Genomic DNA, 19,852 nt, shown 5'->3' on the forward strand with positions numbered 1-19,852 from the left:
ACATTTTAAACGAAATTTAATCCAGTTTGTGGCAGCGCAACAACACCTTCTGTCATTTGCTTTGAAATTTAAATAAGCAAGGAAATTGACTTTGCAACGACAGCCGGAGTCATAAGAACAGGCCACATAACCGGGAAAGACAGCCGGTCGACGGGGACAGCGGTACATGCCGTTTTCCGTGAGTTTTCCATGCGTTTTCCGAGCGTTTTCCCTGGGCACCGGCTTAATTATTGGCCCGTCAATTGCACAAAGAGAACCAGAAACGGAAACCGAAACAGAAACAGAAACAGAAATTGTTCAAACGTTGGCCGGGCATAAATTGATTTGTACCGACGTGGCTAACAAAAAGAAAAAAAAAGAAATGAAGTGTGGCCACCGATGGGCAGGGGGTGGCCAGAAACCCCTGCCGGCAAAATCCGGCCAAAGTGCAATGTGCAGGACGTTCCCCTTCCCCCCAGTGAACTGCCAAGTTCTCCATTTCGATTCAATTGAATGGGATTCGGTGCGATTCAATGGATTCAAGTGGGGGAGTATCCAATTCCGTATTGGGGGATTGTTTAATTATTGGAAATACTCGCACCGAACTCAAAGGATACCCCACCTCCGGCGCGTGTGTGTGGGTGTGCAAGTGTGCGAGTGTGTGCACCTTGCTAATCAGTGCACTGGCTGCATCCGCCATTATGGCCAAATGCAAACTTCAAGTACTTGGTCCTTAATCAGGTGTCCATATCCATTGCTTAGTGACCACAACATGAAGAGCCCGATGGCCGAAGGCAATCAAGATTCCTCTGGAATGAAGCACTGAGAAATAATGCAGCCCATCTAAAGGTAAATAATATTTATTAACAATCATTATATAGACAATGATATTGATAAAAGACCAACTAATATGGACAATTTGAAGTATTACATTTAACATTTATCTTAGAGCACTTCAAATGGTTTAGTATTTGGCTCGGTGTCGTGCTGGTTCTGCGATTGGTTGAATCTCAGGTGGGTGGGCTGTGTGGGCTGCTGAGATCAAAGTGCCCTTTGAGTCGCTCAAGTGGCCACGCAGATAATGCCCGGCACAAAAGGTCGTGGTCTTGTGACGGTCTGGGCCAACTAATCGCATCGCCAGCAGCAAATGGACCAGCTGCCGCAGCTGCACATTGCGCATACGCACTGTGGTCGTTCGTTTGGGTTTATTTGTCACTCAGCTCGGCTAACCAATTGATTTAAAACACGCCTGATGGCAGCATAATTCGCCGTCGGACGGAGGAGAACTAACATTTTGGGCAAATTTCATTTGCGCTGCAAAACCCGGTTAGTTGGCAGAGTTGCGTCGAAAGTTTCGCTCTCCCTCTCGGTTTGTTGCATGTGCATTAATGCTGGCAGTTAACTTAATTTCGTCGCATTTACCCACACATTAAAGAGGCGGCGGCAAACGAGGCAGCTGTCGAGCTTGCAGCGCTGCAAACTCACAAGACAAACAATGCCACGCGAGACAAATAACTGATGGGCGGCGTCCGTGGCAGGTTGAAAAGTCTGCGCCGCGAAGTATGCAATGCACAGAGCTCATCAGCGCAGCCCGCTCGCAAACGCAATTTGCAGCACACTCAAAAAAATATGTTACAGCTTATATAAGGTCTATATGGTTTCCTTAATATATCACAAAATGAAAAGTATTCTTTCATGTACCGGGCTCATATTAAACATAATTCTTACGCAATAAGTATTCAAGAATATTTGACTTTACACATAGAACAGATCAGTAACTTTCAAATTGCTCTTTATTTTTTGAATGTACATTATTTCCCCCAGTGAAAACAAAGGCCCTGAAAAAGGGAGCACGGGGTGCTAAGTGAGTGAGTGATGCATACCGTAGACGATGCAAGTTGAAGGAAAAATGGTAAATTACGTTGACAACGCAGTGGGAGGGGAAAATCCCATTGTGTCGCGGTTTGCTTCTTGGCCCCCAATTTGCATGCAAGTATTCTAGATGCGTGCTGTTTATTTATGATTGCATTCAGTGCCCTGTGCCCTATGCCCTATTGCCCCGCCCATGCCTCTATTTCTCCACCTCTGAGGTTATAGATATATATTTATGACATATATGTGCAGCGGCTGTGGATGGTGCTCTTGAACCGATTAAATATAAATTATTGTACACAATTTGCATATAGATTGCATGGTATTTAGTACATTCCACCACATTTTAAATACTTACAAATATTTGACTATTTAATATTGACGTTTTTTATTTAAAGATCTTTATATTTATTTTTGATTTGATTCAAAGTATTTGCTACATAAATTATATAGCTTTAAGGTGCGGATAAAAACGTTTTGCTGTCGTGGAAATGTTGTTGATGTTTTTCACATGTTGCGGCAGTTGAAAACTCAAACGACCACCGGCGCTGTCATCGAGCATGTCAAAACAAACATTATAATCCATAAACTCCACCCCGAACCACCCACCCACCTATGTGTTTTCCACCCACTGTACCCATGTGCTTTCCTCGCCAGGGGGGGTGGCATATTTTTAATGCGTTTATGCTAATCGAGCGGATTTCGATGCGGCTTGCCTTATTAAATGTGCCAAGGCTGGACGTGTCCGCAGAGTAGGAATTCCTATGGCAGGGGCTCAGATCAGTTCAGTTCAGTTCAGTTCGCTTCAGTTTTCGACCCGGCTGTCAACACACACATTCTGCTGATTGCCATGTGCGTTGTCTTTCCCAGCGAATTTGCATAAATTGCGTTCAAGTCGAATTTTTGGGGGTAGCATTTGGGCGTAGAAGCGAGAGGCGATGACTGGAAAGTGATGATGAGTAAGGTGCCGCAAAAACGTCGCGTCATTCGGGAGAACCCTCGTCCTTGGCAATTACAGGGCCTCAGGTAATTACGTAACTGGCAGCCTCAAGTGTCCTTCACACTCACGCCAAAGTCCACAAAATTATGCACCGACATTGAAATTGAATGACTCTGCTGAATTTGACATCAAGTTTAAATTACTTTGGCAACACATACACACTCATCCACACAGGAACATCCACACACACACAAGCACTTTCGAAAGTTGCAGGGGTATAATCAAGTGCCACGTCAATGGTCAAACAAAATTTCGCAATCAGCGTGGCCTTTCCCCTTTTTTGGGCCACCAAAAATTTTCAATTATGCGAAATTCGGTTTCTTTTGTTGCACCCGCTGTTGCTGCCACTGCTGCTGTTGTTGCTGCTGGGCTGCCTCTGTGTCGAATTAGGCACAAAAATTCTCAATTGAATTGGCCCTGATAATGACAACTTCATGCATTATGCCTGCCCCCGGGGCCCGGGGAATACGGACATATGGACCGTGCACCATGGGCCCGGGACCCACAACCCAGAATCCAGAAACCAGAACGAAGGACCAAGGACCAAGGACCTCGTCCACAGTTTGAACGACAGCGACAGCCGCTGAGCCACTGAAGCATTCAAAAACTTGACAATTTCGTTCACCGTCCTCCTGCCACAAATATGCGATTGCCTTGTTCTGCTGCAAATGAATGGAGCCCCCGAATCTCCGGGTCCGGGTGCGGGTTTGGGTTCGCAGTCCCCCACTCCCCCAAATCCCCTACCCCCGAATGCCCAGGCCCAGAGCCAACGAAACGCGCCAGTTTGTGCAGTTCGTTCATTTTTTCGTTGGGGGGCATCCCCCTGGGTTGGATGAGGGGTACGGGGGGCTGGCGGGCGGCTGATGGCGCTATGTGGTGCAAATTTTCACAAAAATGTACCAAACATTTCGCTGTACATCGAGCACGGTGCTCCCCAACCCCCCTCTTCCCCCTTTCCTGACCGATCCTGTGGCATGTGTGCAGGCGTTGCCGCTGACGGCTGGATGGCCTAGCAGCCCCCATTTCCACGCCCTTTCACCATTTCAGCCGTGCAAACCATCGACCAAATGCACGTCAGAAGGCTTTCCCTTTTACAGGGAAACTCTATTACTGCCTAAAGTTTGTTAAAACTTTAAAATTAAGACTAAACAAAACTCAAATGCATTCTATAGAAGTAATGTAATTTAGTTATGCAGCTTTGGTAGAAATATAACACACTTTCTAGAAGTATTTGATGACTGATGGATTCATTCTGAATACATTCGCTCAGTGTACGTGCCCCTTTCCCACGGCACTCGTGAGCGGCTGACTTATGCATTCATCCATCCAGTCAGCCGCCAGGATGCCCCGGCGAGCAAAAGAGCGGGCGAGTGTGTGTGGTTCACTTTTAATAAATTCATAAATATTTATGTATGCAAAATTCGGGCCAAAATGCTGCCAGCAAGCGACTGCGACTGCGGCTGGTCCACCTAGCAATCTATTCAATTTGCCAGCAGGAGTGGGAGTGGGAGTTGGAGTTGAAGCAGCAGCAGCAGCAGCAGGAGCATCGCAGTCCGCAGGACTGGGAAAAGATCGAACAGGACTACCATATATCCTGACAGGCTGCAGCAGCACACAGCGAGGCCCAAACACGAGAGACAGCAAAATGGCGATGGATTGATGCGGCATGTCACAAAAACCGCAACAGCAACTGCAGGTGTGAAGCGAGGTGGGACATGGTGACATGTCCTAGGCTGAGACATGAGCAATTTCCATATTTTGTGACTGAGCGAGTAAATCATGGGCCAGCATCCAGACTACTACACCATCGAACTATGCAAAATGGCAAAATGGCAAAATGCCTCTTGCCAAAGATTACAAGAATGTAAACGGGGTTGAGCACAGCTGACTTCCGCCACACCCACTCACACACTACTCCACACACACACAACTGCCAAAGTTGCGAATCAATTTTGGCCAAAGAGTGTGCAGCAACATGTTAATAATATCTTGAGCTACCCTGTCCAGTTGTGGGGGAATCCCCGGCAAAAAATTGAATACTCTCCAGTTCTTTTGGCTCGGGGCAACTCTGATGTGACATCATGAGCATGGAGGATGAAGGATGCAGGATGAAGGACGAAGGATGCAGGATGGATGATGGAGGATGGATGCGAAATGGGAACGAGGCGTATAAATCACAGCAGGCGGCACTCACGAAGCACTCCTATTTTAATCTCGTTTTTGAATACTCGTTAACTTGCCTTTTGTTATTCTTTGCTTATTTATTTTTTTGATTTTCACGCGTATTTGCATGCAAATGCGACGGTCTGAGTTGGCAACCCTGGCAATGGCGTTTGCGCGTTTGCGCTGCCTACACGCTGTTGAAATGATTTAAAATCAATTTATTTTTTTCTATTATCCCTATGTAAATCATTTCAGGACAGACAAACCAACGGACCGGCACCGGGACCGGGACCGAGAGTGAAGAAAGTTTCCATGCAAATAAATCAACTTGATGCGTGGCCATAGAAAAAGAAGCGAGGCGAGGCTAGAAAAAAGTCGAGTGAATGAATTTGGAATTATTTACAAATTCGCAAACAAATTTGCACATGACAAGCGATTGCGATAAGTGGGGATGGATTATGGTCGGGGAAAGCAGCTTTAAATGCGACTTGATTCTGATAATACTCGATTGACTGCCCCAAATGGAAATATTAAATTAAAAGGGACCTTGCGGAGCAGATAAGTGGAATTTAACTTACACTTGAATGGGTCTATATTCTGTATTCTATTATCAAATTGGTAGTTTTTCTGTGAGTGATTTTCAATTTTAATAACATAATACATAATTGTATTACCAGTAAAAGTAAAAGTAAAGCTTAAGTAAATTACTATTGGTGGCAATGTGTAAGTGGCATGTATTTAATTATATAAAGAATAACTTATTCTGTAAAGAACATGGTTTCAGTGTAAGCTGCTTGATTAATATTATTTATGCCAACCCTTTCAAGTTGAATGCGCCCAACACATGATTTCATTAGGCATTTAGCCACGTTTATTGCTTTTTAAGTACTTGCAATTTACAAAGCTTCGAATCAGTGCCACGAAATATGATAATGGTTGACATTATGCCATTACTGCATTCACCAAAACAGATATGACATCCAGCTAATGACATTTAAATGAGCACTAAGTTTAAACAGACCAAGGGAAACTCATTAATATTTATGCGCAGAAATTATTCCATTCGGGTCAATGTGTGACAAATGGGCAATCAAATATTTATTTGCCACAGACAAAATGCAAAAAATCACAAATGCAGTACAAATTTTTAATATGTATAACTGCATTTAATGGCCACTGAATATTTATAGAAAAAATTACGCACAAATGCAATAATAGCGAAACGAAAATTAAAGGAGTAAAAACAACTAATGCGCGCTCACAAAAAAAAAAATATTCAACTCAATATGAATAACAAATCGTGATGAAATTTACATTGAAATGGCCGCAAAATGCAAACAAATAGAAAACAGCCTGCGAAAATATCAAATTGCATAAATAACTAATTAAATTTAAATTTGCAATTTAATGAGCGCAATTTGCGAACGTGCGAAGACTTCAAAATTAATTTTGGATGGCGTCATGTTTTGTTTTAGCAGTCCTCAGCTTTCGTCCTTTCTATTACGCTCATTATGCATGCAAACAATTCCTATATGATGCCCTGTGATCTGTTTGACATTTTTATACCCCTTACTCGAACAGGTAAAGGGTATGCTAGATTCGTTTAAGAGTATGTAACAGGTAGAAGAAAGTGTCTCCAATCTAATAAGGTATATATACTTTTGATCAGGATCGCCAACCGAGTCCAGTTGCTTGTCCGTCAGTCTGTCCGTCCGTTTGTCTGTCCGTATGAACAATTTGAATTAGCTGAGTCGACGTTCGCCGAGTGCGTGTTTACTATAGACATATATAGCGCTTCACTATTTTAGTAACCGGTAGCTAATAGTCGCGACACCTAACTATAGCACTCTCTCTTGTTTTTGCTGTTTTTTAACGTTACTCGCTCTGGGAACTTTCCTTTCAAATAAGTTTTTCTTTGGCGTAAAGTTGGGCGTAATTAAAAATTTTCGCTTTTTATTCAAGATCAGGCTAATTAAAAAGTTTTGACCAAACCAAAGGGGATTGAGAGCAAGGTATTTAAAACTTATAAGAAGCTTGCCAAGGCCCTCGAAACCAAGGATATGAAATTCCCTGGGTGACAACAGAATAAACAAATAAAATGAAATAGAAATGGAAAATGATGGCGTAGAGTAAGAGTACCTTTTGCCAACGAGAGTATTGTCGAATGGACGTCGAGTAAATATCACAGCATTCGCAATTTTCATGAACAAATAAGAAGCCCTAAACTGGGCCGGCAAACTGGAGCATCTCGACTGAAACAAAAATTAAATAAAAATAGCTCTGAGCCATATGCCAGCAAACTACTTGAGTTGGCAAGCAGTTGCTAACCCTCAACTAGCTAAACTCAGTTGAGTTCAGGGGTTGACGACGACCACGGAGACACTGCATCATTTCCAAATGAAATAAATCAAAATAGACAAACAAGCAAATAAATAAACAAACAAACAAAGCCAGCCAAGCGAACAAGGGGAGTACAGTGGAGACTGGACAGGCGGCACCACTCACTTGGAAGACAGCAAACAGTCTGCACTTAACTGGAGTGCACTGTTAATAGATGTACGTATCTGCAAGACAGGCTGGCACTACATCGATTAGCTATTTGAATGCAATATTCAATCCATGGAAGTTAAAGAGCAATTTTTCGATGTGAAACTAATTGAATTTTATAAGAAGAATAAGCAACCAAAACTGTTCAAATTTGCACGAGTGTATTAAGCAAACATTGTTCTCTACTCCATATTAAATAGCCACATTCCCAAATCTCTTTTTTCTTGATCAATTCTAGGTTTAAAAAATTCAGGGTTCTGTAAATATAAACTGGAAATGAGTCGTTATAAAGTGTAAATAGGTCAAGGGAATTAATTCAGAGTTTAGTTTGCGTCATGACGTATTTTCAGTCTAAATCAATTTAAGGATAAACGCTTTAATATCAGATCTATAAACATGTAATAATCATTTGGGGTTTCAGATTACAAGGGGAATTAGTCTGGACAATTACATTTTTTATTAGACAGGATTTGGTTGGTCCCTTTGCAAGGACATAAAGCTGTTTAAGGACATCCACACAGAGCCACCCACACTTGAAGGTCCGAAAAGACTGAGAAGTTAAGCATTTTTTATGGCCAGCAGCATTATGATAATGAAAGGCAACAAAGAAGCGGCGCCATTGACACTTAAAATTTAATGTGTGTGGCATTATGTTAAGCACCTGGCTCCGAATGCAACCCTTTTGGACGCGACCCACACCGGGAAAACCTACACACACGTACATACATACACTGCAACGATCCGCAGCACATAAGCATATTAATAACGCCTTTATGCCGCAACAAAGGCAGCTGCGAGTTGGAGCTGGAAGTTGGAGTTGGAGTTGGGAGCTGGGTCAAAGTTGGCATGATGCGAGCTGGGATGATGGGGCAGACGTGTGGCGCCGTGGCGGTTTAATTTAATTAAACAACATCAATCCGCTGTATACGGACGACCACCTTTGGCCCCTCTAATAATGTGACCGAGTAAACGCCACACTGGGAAAAATATTCCGACCTATGGGAATATTTTAAGCTGAGGAACAGCTGTGAACTCTAAGGATCGAAACAGAAGTTTCAGTTAAAGGTTACTTATAGGACGTAAATACTTGGACTCCTTTATGTAAGTGGTACAAAGACCTCTGGCTATATTTGTGTTCCTCGCATACTTTTTTCACAGTGCACACTCCCCAAACCCCCCAAATATGCCATCTCGCTTAATAAGAGGGATTTACAACTTTGCCGTAATAATTTTCAATTAAAAAACCCACTTCAACCCCGTGCAACGAAACAACGAAACAACAGCGAGTTTTGTTACTCATTTTTCGGGTACTGCGACGTGGCACTTGACAAACAAGATTTGCATGTCACACACATACGCACGCTTGAGCATGGTGTTCCTGTCATATTAACGGTACTCTGCACACACACACGCGCCTAAAAGGATTTGAGTCCTTCAGCGTACCTCGCACGAATGCCTTCTGTCATCGGTGCGCCCCCCTCGGAAAATGTTCCCTTTTTCCATCGCTCGCTGGCTGCAAATATTTGATTAGCTAGACAAAAGTTGCCAACTTTTTCTCACTCTTTAAAGCTCTCCTTTATTCTTTTTTTTTTTTTTTGTTTGTTTTTTTTGTTTGTGCGTTTTATGACAGATCCTAGCTGTCAGAGTTGCCACTCTTTCGCAGACATTTGATGAAGAGACTGCGGATTGGATCCCAAAATGTTTACTCAGATATCTGAGACACTCGGTCGGTGCGAGTTGCTGGCAAATTATTTTCACAAAGTTGGACTCCTAAGCTGAGTTTGAGAGTTGGCAGTTGGGCGAACTAATGTGTAGTAGGCAGTAGGCCGTGGTTCGCAAAGATCTCCAGTTTCAGTTGCGAAATGATTTCGAAAGTTTTCTTAAGCCAACTTTCCAAGCGTTAAAGCCGCAATAAGTCTCCAGACGCCTCGCATACATATATATTTAAGAAAGAAGACTCTTCTACGACGCAACGAGTTTAGCTTTAGTTTTTATGAGATATTATATTAAGAAAGTAGAAGAAAATATTACGAAATAAGATGTTTACTAGTAGTAGTTGTGTACATAGTTATGTTACATAAACATTATGCAGTTACGTATCCCCTTATGATAATAACACACAAATTGAAAGTTTAAGCATCTGGGCTTCGCTGTTTTTGAAAGTTTTTCAGTAAATATAAAGAGTAGCTTATCTTATTTATTGAGGCCTTACTGTTTGCCAGGCAAGACCTCACACGCCGCAGCCTTCGCCACAGCAGCCGCAGCACTTTTAATTTTCGCCAATTTTTTTACTCGTTTTCGCATAAAGTGCTATAAAGTTGCCGCTGACGTTGACGCCACAGCAAATGCGTGTAACTTTTTAATCAAATTATGTGCAAATTTTCTTTGGCAGTAATTTTTAGTACAATTTTGCACAAAATTACTGGCGAGACAGTAGCTGCTGCAAGTTTGCTGGTCTTTTTAATGCTCGACTCTGGCTTGTATTTCATTTTGCATGCGGCCAGTCAGCTTATGCCATATGCCTCAGCAGCACCACGTTCTCCTGCCACATCGGCAAATCCCCCAATCTGCCGGAAAGCCCGCATTATTTTTAATTGAATTTTAAAGTTTTTCGCCAAGCCAAAGACGAAATATTTTTGTTTTTCCGCCAAAGTTTCTGCTCGTTGGGGCTCTGGCAATTTAATTAGAAAATCATTTTGACTGCCGCTGTCTTTGCCACTTTGCCAGAAATTTATAAAGTAAATTTTCCCAAGCACAAATCACATTGGGCTGTCTGCAGATTTAGTTTGGGGTGTTGCCACATTAGTAGCCAAGTTTATTTCATTTCATTTCGTGGCGCCCAACGGGGGGCATCCGGTGGCTGCAAGTGCGGATGCGAATGCGAATGGGTTTGCATTTGCTAGCACGTATTGTCTGTCCTTGTGCTCGTTTTTTGTAATTTGCAACAGACACATTAATCAAAAAACTGCTACTCGCCACAAGGCCCTGCCTCTAGTCAGTCACACATGCCAAATGGCATTGGTCAACTGCCGCTGGACAGGCTTCGTCCACCACCCGTGCCTCCTCCACCACTCCGCACTCCTTTTCCAGGGTTATTAAGTGGTGGAGGTAATTGAAATGTCAGCGGAAGTGTTGCTGGCCGCACACACAGCCTGCGGTTCCAGGGGATCCACATGAGATGGGCCCAGTCGCCGCCAGGAGACAGTCTCTGAAAAAGTGATTCCACATGCCTGACCAAAGCGTTTCCATGGGGCCACCGGATATAGGAGACCGTAACGAGCATTAACGAGCCCTGCAGTGGTTAATTATGTCGGAATTGGGGCCTTTTGTGGTCGCGCAATTGCAAGTCGCCCTCGCCCCAGTCGGTCCCCAGAATCGATTATAATCCACGAATTTTGATCCCCAATTTGATCATGTTTCTGCTAAGGGAATAGTTACGGCATTACATTACATTACCAAACTAGAAAGTTTCCTACTAATTTTGCAAAGAATGTGTTTGCTCTTGGGTTCTTAATTTAGTAACAATTTACTTAATTTATTATTTGTATTAGAATCTTATCTGTTCCTAATTCAAAGCTAGCCGTTCAGTTGTATGGCTTTAATTCATTGAAAATAGTTGAACTATTTTATTTCACACGTTCACAGTTTTCTTTTCGGAAACTTTATGTTCACTCCCTCGACTTTCCAACTTTCATCAGTAATCACTTTCCCCATTTAGAACTGACAACATTTGCCATCCAATTTCAATTTGATAATTTCCGAAGCAGTTGGCTTACTTGACTAACGATGTACGAATTATCAAATCGCACATGTACACCGGGCTCCATTTTCCACCTCGCTATATATGAACAGATATATCTATATAACCATATATGTATATATATATATATAAATCGGCTGTAGGTGTGGGCGTTGCAGAACTTTTGTCGGAAGGACAGGCGACAGGTTTTTGCGCTGCTTTCAGCTTACCTTCGAGTTTCCTCAAACTTTTTTCGCTGCCAGAACTTTTTCATTACATTTTGACTTGTCCCATTCTCTATCTGCTGTTGTGTTTCTTGAATTTTTTTGGGCTGCAATTGCTGGACCTGCTTCTGTGTTGTTTATGAGCTAATTACATAAGCTCGTTATTAGGCGAATTACTTGTTTCTTCATTTGCAGCAGCAACAGGAACAGCAGCAGCAACAGAGGCAGCAGCAGCAAATAAGAAAACTTTTTTAATTATAACCTCATTTAGATTTGACGTTGCCGTCGCTCTCGTTCTCGCACTCGCTTCCTTTTGGCCAAGTTGGCTTGCGGGTAGTAGATTGTGCTACTTTCACATCAGAGCAGCAATCTAATCAGCGGGCATATTTAATTTGATCTGATCTGATTTGATTTGGCCAGGTTTCGGTAAGCGAAGCAGTGAGTGCAGTGAGGCCTGGCTAACGTGGCTGTGGATGTGGATGCACCTTAATCGCTTTCCTTTTGGGGATCAGAGGCATACCTCTTACTTCCCTGCTCAGCGGAAATCGTTGTCAATGCACCCGGATATCCGTTTGCTGGCTCCTCCACTCAGCAGAATTTATATACTCGTATTCTTTATTCCGATGAAGCGTAAAAATACGTCTTACCTCGCTCCTTGGCTCCTTTGCTCCTTTGCTCCGCAGAAATAAATATGCTGAATTTTGTTTATGCTGCATTTGCATACATCTTTGTGAGTTCAATTCTCGGGCGGGGAATCTCAGACGGAAGGCAAATAAGGAGGCGAAATGCTTTTTTAGTTGTTGACTGCAATTTCCTTGGCATGATTTCCACATTTCTTTCTTTTTCGTTTCCCTCCTTGCATTTTCCTCCCCGAACTCCTTTCTCTTAGCTATTTGTGCAACTGTCTGTGTGTGTCTTGCTGAGTGTGTGTTGAGAAAATATTTGATTTACGTCAAATTGACACGCATGAGTTAATCAAAAAATGATTTGTTATTGCTTACAAATGCATCCGTAATTTCCATATTTTCCAAAACCCTAAGAAAGTTGCATTAAGTGTATACTTCAAGTAGTTTTCATGGCGAAAAGTTTCCTGGTTTTGTACAGCTCTAAAGTTCTTGTTATTCAGTATATATATTTTAATCTGGCTGCCCTAATTATATATATATATAGCTATCTACCAGAAACATCTCTGAATTAATTAACCCAATACCAAGTATAGGTATGATTTATGCACGTTTGAGACTCTGCCTCTTGGGGAAAGAAACCCTAGAGATTTGAAAACACATATGGCAATAGATTGGAGAACACATATGGCTGATTAAAACTGGTTTCGGATACCCCAGACCAATAGATACATGACTTTAGCCTCCAGAGCCTTTGGGAACCTTGCATTTGAGGTCAGATTAAGTCGGAGAATGCCTGCTCAGATGTTATTCAGTTGAACACCTTGCCAGGCGGAGAGCTGCGCCACCTTGAGGCATCTTCTCGGTTAAACAAGATAAATGGGAAATGTGAAAATGAAACATCACCTTCCCGCTCCGACCCCTCGACCCCCCGACCCCCCTTCCGCCCTAAGGACCACAAGACAGGGCCAAGATATATTCAGTATTTATATTTCATCCTGTTGCCCAACTACCCAAGTAGAAGATAACATTTTAATAGGGCAGCGCCACCTATTGGCGAGTGGGTAGGTGAGTGTGAGGTCCTTGGGGCCCCGCCCCGCTGCCACGCCCCCTCCCAGGATGTCTGTCCATTAGGTTAATGTGCACTTCAAACGAAATTAAGATGAATTGATTAAAATTACCAGAGTGCAGAGTGTTTGCTTTGGCTTCGCTCCGAGTTCGGTTCAGTTCAGTTGAGTCGAGTCGAGCTGAGCTCAGTTCTGTTCTGTTCAGTTCAGTTGAGATGAGTTGAGTTGAGTCGAGTTTGTGGCAAAGTTCAGGGAGCAAGATTAAGTGCTTTCATTTGCCTTCGCTTGAAAAATGATGCAGCCCTGAAGTCCTGCAACCGAAGAGCCCAAGAGGAAACGGAAACCGATGGCAAATAATGAAAGTTTCGGTCGGCAAAGTGCAGGTTGCAAAATAATGAATGGGGCCTGCATTTATTAATGTATTTGGAAAGCGTTTCGCAAATTAATTGCCATTTAATTTGTTATGCTAACTACACTCACACACCGAAAGACTAATTGGTTTAGCTGGCAACATTTTGCGTAGCTTTAATTAAATTGTAAATTTCCCGTTTAGCCAGCAGGAAGTCGAGTCGAGAGAGCAGCGAAAATTGCAATTAAGATAATTATCTGGCAAAAGCAAAAGTGTAAATCCTTTGCGCTCCAAGGATTATGCAACTGCAGTCTGCTGCGCTGTGCTGCGCTGCGCTGCTGCTTTTGCTGCTGTGTGCCGCACTTAATTTGCATAAATTTCAAATGAATCCAATGGCCAAGAAAGCGCAGCTAAACAATTGCCACTGATGAAGCAGCAGCAGAGCCAAAATTACACTGCGCCAAAAGGTGGAGCAGATATATGAACATGTTGAAAAACTATCGGCAAGAAAGTATGTCTTTTACTTGATTGGCTTGCCTAAATTGAATTATCAGAAATAAATGACACCAGTAAAAATATGGCCAACTTTGAAAAGACTTTCAAGTAAACAAACAGATATTTTAAAATTTTAATTAAAATGGTTTCATATCAAATTAAAAAATAAAATATTTGGCAGTGTTATGGAGGTACCTTTTTCTCAGTGCAGTTGCAGCTGAAAACTGCAGCTTGGGGCGCTTACTTTGTCTGTGCCACATGACGCCCCGTTCATGCCGCTCCGCCCCTCGTTTTCAGGTGCCACAATCACCAGGAAAGACGTCGCAGGATAATCGAAGTACAGGGAGCGGGTCCAAAAACACAGAGCCAGCGGAACGGAGAGAAGGAGCCGAGAATTTTGTGTTATTCTTACGGATTTTCTACTTTGTTGGCAATGTAAGCAAAGCAACCTCGCCCCTTCAACAATCCGGCTTTCCGCTTTCATTTGCTCTGCGCAAAGTTGACGCTTTTGTTTGATTCGTGTCACCCAGCTGACCAACGCCCTTGCCACCCAGCCACCCAGCCATCTGGCCACCCGATTTCCCATCTCCCATTTTCCATTCTCCATTTCCCACCCACTCCAAACACCCAAACCCAAGGTTCCCTCTATCGTTCCACTCTGTTGGAGTTACTTTGCTTCGAATTATGCAAAACACAGAAGCGGGCAACGGGAAAGAAACACAAAACAAATAGAAGAACGGAATTGTCAAATGAGATTCAATGTTCTGCTCAAGTGGCTCTCGTCTCCGGTTTTCCACGGAGCGGAGTGAATTTTAATAATAAATTTTCGTGTGACCACCAAAGCAAAGTTGCAGCAGCTCACATGCAATTTTCCAGAATTTACTGCTGCGTGAAACTTTGGCAATTCGGCACCGAATGTTGAATACTGAATGGCAGACGGCAGACGGCCAACAAAGTTGGCCAGGCCAAAAGCGGAGCTTGTCTTGGCCAACTGGGAGCGCCTTGCGTGTCCAGGCAAAAGCTGAAGGCAAATGAAGCTACAATTACGTCTACAAATACACATAAAAGGGGAAGTAATTTGCAATTAAATTACGACGAAATGGGCAATAGAAAAGGAATTAATTGTCCACGAAATGCAATTATGCTTCCCCTTCGCTTTTTCCGCTTTTTTATGCGCTGCAAACTGAATGTGCGAATAAATGAACGAATGAATGGCATCGCAAAGTGGGACAGCCCGGCAGTTCAACTTTGGTTGCAGCTTAATGGAATTGCATATTAAGAACTTGTCAAAATGATAACTTTGCTCGGTGCCATCAAAACTGAAACGAGCAACATGGCAGGCAGTTCGCACTCGCACTCGCAAAGTAAGTGGGTTTCTGCCAGAAACTTAAATATTGAATGCCCCAAATGGGGGAGGCTGGTTACCAACTGGTTCACCCTAATAAATTACGAATGTTCCTTTTATTGAACTTAATTTCCCCTTTTTTTGCGAGAGCTAGCAAAGCAAAGTAAAAGCCGCTGCAAAGGAGATATATGACCGCAGTCAAAGATTACATTTAGTGCAGGCACTAAGAAAAACTTCGTTTCACTTATAAATGTCCAGGTTTTTAAAGTATTGTATAGTATAGTTTTGTATGTAACTTATTTTTTGAGTGTGTATAAATGGTTACTTTTAAGTACTCAGTACTTTGGTAACATACCATGTACATATATACAAATATGTGTTATATGAAAAACAAGTTTATTTTTCCGAGTGCACACACACTCAGTGATTTTTAGTGCACTCGGAGCTGCAGCCCAAGGTTGAGTGCCTCAAGCAAGCCGCAAGCAGCCAAATGCGATGCCTTTCAAAGCTGGCTAACGATCGGCAAATAGACGTAAGGGGGGGCGGCAGGACGAACGGGGGAGGAGGGGTCCTTTGGCAGGATGAAGCAATGGAGATGGTCAGCATTTTCGGGTTCCATGGGCTTTGGCTTTGAGCGTGGCACGCAGCAAATGCGTTTGCATTACGGTCAGATGTTTGCGGCTGGCCCCAGTCCGCAAACTTACGAGCACACCCAAACAAACTTGTTTGCGCCTTTATGGCAGCCAAAGTTTGACCACATTTTGCTAACAAAAATATTACAACAATGCCAGCCTTGAAGTCTGCTTGTGGCCAGAGGACCACAGCCTCACCCACCACCCCACCAGTCCACCAGGCCACTATTCCTCCGCCCACAAAAAGGATGCAATTAATTTCGCAAAAGGACAACTTCATCTGACAGCAATAATGTATTGCAAATACCAGAAGCGCACAATGGACGAAGAAATGCATAAATTGCCTGCTGAAGGCAACGAAATGAGTGCGGAAATTGGTAGGGGATTAAATGGCCTAAACAGTTGCCGCGGCATTAGGCTGATCGGTTGGGTTTGAACCCCTTTACCCTTTACCCTTTCCCCTTTCTCCTTTTCCCCTTTGCCCGTGCCTCGCGAAAACCAGCAAGCCATTGGATTCGATGTCGTCCAGCCAACTTTTCACTTTGCATGAACATAAAATACATACCAAATAGAACAACAACACCGGCCATGCTGCTATGCTGCTGCAAGAACAACACACACAAAAAAATGGGAAAAACTTTTTAATTTATATTTAAACTTTTTGAAAGTGTTGAGCAAGGGGCGTTATCTACTGGCGGTGCGACTCGCCGCCTCGCATCCCGAATAGCCATAAAACACCAAATGTGCCTTGCCACGCAGAAGTGTGTAAACCAGGCTAACAAGCTCGGCACCCGTTTAAAGCCCAGTGGTTGGTAGTTGAGGTCAGTCGGGGATTACCGCACATGAGTTAGCAGGGCTCCTTGTTCTGCCATGGTAATCATTTATTAATAGTTGATTATGTTAATATCGGGTTTGGGTCGAAAGCCAGTTATATAATACTTGAAACTTTCATCTCAGCTTTGCTTACAATTAAAAGGATTATACAATAACTTAGTGCTCGCTTGCTCAGCACGTATGTGCGAGAAGTAATTGATTTAAGCTCATAAAATCGATATAAAATACTGTGGCCAAGTTGAAAAGATTTCAAAATAAATCCACTGCATTGCTCTACAAAACACAACACTTTAAAGCGTTAATAGTTATGTAGTAATATATTTAATAACTGCTATAGAAACAGTTTAGTACATCACATTAAATCCCATTTGCTCATCATAACATCCGCCAGCTTAGAAATAAGAATTAACTAATAAATCTATTTTCCACAAAACTGATTGTAATGGCCATTTAATCAATCTGCAAATTACACGTTTGCCGAATACAACATGTTATTTTCGAATCGCAAGCTGTTTAACTCAATAGAAATGCGCCATAAAAGCGGAATTAAAGCTCATTTGAAGATCAGTTGAAAGATGAAGCGGCGGACATGTTGGAAGTTGGAGTTAATACTAATACTGAAAGTGGTCCACTTGTCGCTGCAAATAAACTACGAATTCGAGCTTGAGGACGAATCAATCTACACCAACTGCAGCGGCGTTCCACCCGGAACTCTCAATATAGATGGGCTCTTTGACTTGACCAACTACAGCACCACAATGACGCAGGATGGGATTTTGGTGTCGGGAAGCCTGACAACCGTGTTCAATGCCCAGCCATCGGATCGCATCGAGGTTGTTGCACCACGCAAGCTCAAAATTATAGTAAATATTAATTAAATTAGGTGGTTTTTTACTTCAGCTGACTGGAAGCCTACTCTACTTCGACCGAGGTGTGTGGCAGCCGACCACATTGAATATGAATATGAGGGACTTCTGCGCCGTAATGTACGACAAAAAGCAGGTTTGGTACTCAGATTGGTCCGCGCATGTCACGAATAGCGACGCGATTAAGAAGAACTGCATCAAGGTGCACGGTGTAGGTAACACATTAAAAGCCCCCTGGTTTCAGTGCATAATATGTTCTGTTTTTCAGACATTATTACTAATAGAAACCTACCATCTGAAGATAGGTTTTGGCAGTGGCGTACCACTGATTACTGGCCGATACAGCATTCGCGTTCAGATATTCGCATTTGACCGGAAGGGCAAAAAGCGGCCTCGTGATGTCTGCTACGAAGTGAAAGGAAATTTTTATAAGACTTGAACGAATTATTTTAATAGTTAAGTCCCACATCCATTTTGCTATCTTTAATTACTTGCAGAGAACCAAATAACCTGGGGAAGTCGATGATATTCTCCATACATATATAATACAAATATACATATATATATATACAAATAAATTTTGTTTTTTTACAATTAAACAAAGAATTTGACAAATTCTTGTATTAATAAAACAAAGTGTTTATCTAAAAATCAAAATATTTATAATTAAAAATTTTTAAAAATGCGAAAGAATTTTGGAGTGTATACCCTGTTTAGATATTTTAAATTTACAATTAAGTAACATTTAGATTATCAAATACATTCGTTATTGTATTCCCCCGGCACAAAACTTAAAATCAATCATTTTTGGCATGACTCACTCGTGGAGAGTGCAAATGTATATTAAATATACATATGTAAATTTACAAATGTATATTTGGTGTTTTCTTTCAAGGTTATCGGTTATAATCACTTTATTCTCTATATATTGTAGGTACAATTAATTTGAAGATTGGTATCGGATAATTGTACGATGTCGGCTTATGTGTAACCAGAAAGGGCGTTTAATTACAGGTTCGCCACTTCCGAAAACAATTTCGATTGGCGCTGATTCAAAAATAATAATTAAATTATCTTTGCTGGATTTTATAAATAGCGTTATAAGTGGTTCCATTTCAATTACAGGTGGCGGTTTTCTATTGCCAAGATGAGCCAGCAACTATTTGGAACATGGCAGCTTTTTGTCCTGATGGCATTTATCGAAAATTCTATGGAAATCAACTACGAGTTTACAATGGAGGATGAGCGTATTACCAGCGATTGCCAAGACGAAGCAGCCGGAACACTCAACATCGATGGATTGTTCGACTGGTCAAATGCAACCTTTGAAATGGCTGAAGACGGAGTGACACTTTCGGGATCGAAAACCGTCGTGTGGGATATTCAGCCATCAGACCGAGTTGAGGTAATAAAATCAGTCATATTGTCAAAATAAATATTGCATTTGTGCAGAAATAAACATTTCACTTTCAGCTACTGGGAGGCCTTTACTACTTCGATCGTGGCACCTGGCAACCGACCACGCTGAACATGGTAATCAAGGACTTTTGCCGCGTTATGTTCGACAAGAACCAGGTGTGGTACGATGCATATAGTAAGCATATAGCCAATTCCGCAGACGTTAAGAACACCTGCTATAGAGACAAAGGAGTAAGTGATGAAGATTCGACCATACAAGACATACAACTAACACCCTTTGTTGCAGAGTGTCATTCAATTTGAAACCTATACGATCAATTTGGAATTCGGCAGTGCAGTGCCATTCCAGAAAGGCCGTTATGCAATCCGTTTAAAGTTCAGAGCGTTTGATCAAAATGGAAAGATTCGGCCAAACGAAATTTGTTTTGAAATTAAGGGTAATTTTTTTAAAAAATCAAGTTGGATGAAATGAAATATTAAAGCGCTCGTTTGATAATGGAAAAATCCATTGGTATTACTATTTATTTTGCTGTGTATCTAATAGTTGGCAAATAACAATTACATCTAAAGGGAAAGCAATTAGGTCACTGAATCTGACAACTAGAACGAAAAGTAGTGTTAATCACAATTAATTACATTAAATGTAATAATAGAAAGTTTACTTTTAAATACAAACAATGAGTATGATAAAGTTCCAT

At 42.0% G+C, this 19,852-nt stretch overlaps 2 protein-coding genes across 2 annotated transcripts; both read left to right on the plus strand.

The window, feature by feature from the left end:
* The first annotated feature begins 17,444 nt into the window (after positions 1-17,444).
* On the plus strand, positions 17,445-18,174 carry LOC122614467. Its single transcript, XM_043789032.1, has 3 exons — positions 17,445-17,702; positions 17,770-17,946; positions 18,004-18,174. Exons 1-3 carry the CDS (start codon positions 17,445-17,447, stop codon positions 18,172-18,174), a joined length of 606 nt encoding a protein of 201 aa, XP_043644967.1.
* Positions 18,175-18,874: 700 nt separating this feature from the next.
* On the plus strand, positions 18,875-19,626 carry LOC122614468. The gene is made up of 3 exons (XM_043789033.1): positions 18,875-19,140; positions 19,209-19,385; positions 19,441-19,626. Exons 1-3 carry the CDS (start codon positions 18,883-18,885, stop codon positions 19,624-19,626), a joined length of 621 nt encoding a protein of 206 aa, XP_043644968.1. The 5' UTR covers positions 18,875-18,882.
* Positions 19,627-19,852: the final 226 nt, after the last annotated feature.

Source organism: Drosophila teissieri, chromosome 2R (genome assembly GCF_016746235.2).
Source record: "Drosophila teissieri strain GT53w chromosome 2R, Prin_Dtei_1.1, whole genome shotgun sequence".
Classification (NCBI taxonomy): domain Eukaryota; kingdom Metazoa; phylum Arthropoda; class Insecta; order Diptera; family Drosophilidae; genus Drosophila; species Drosophila teissieri.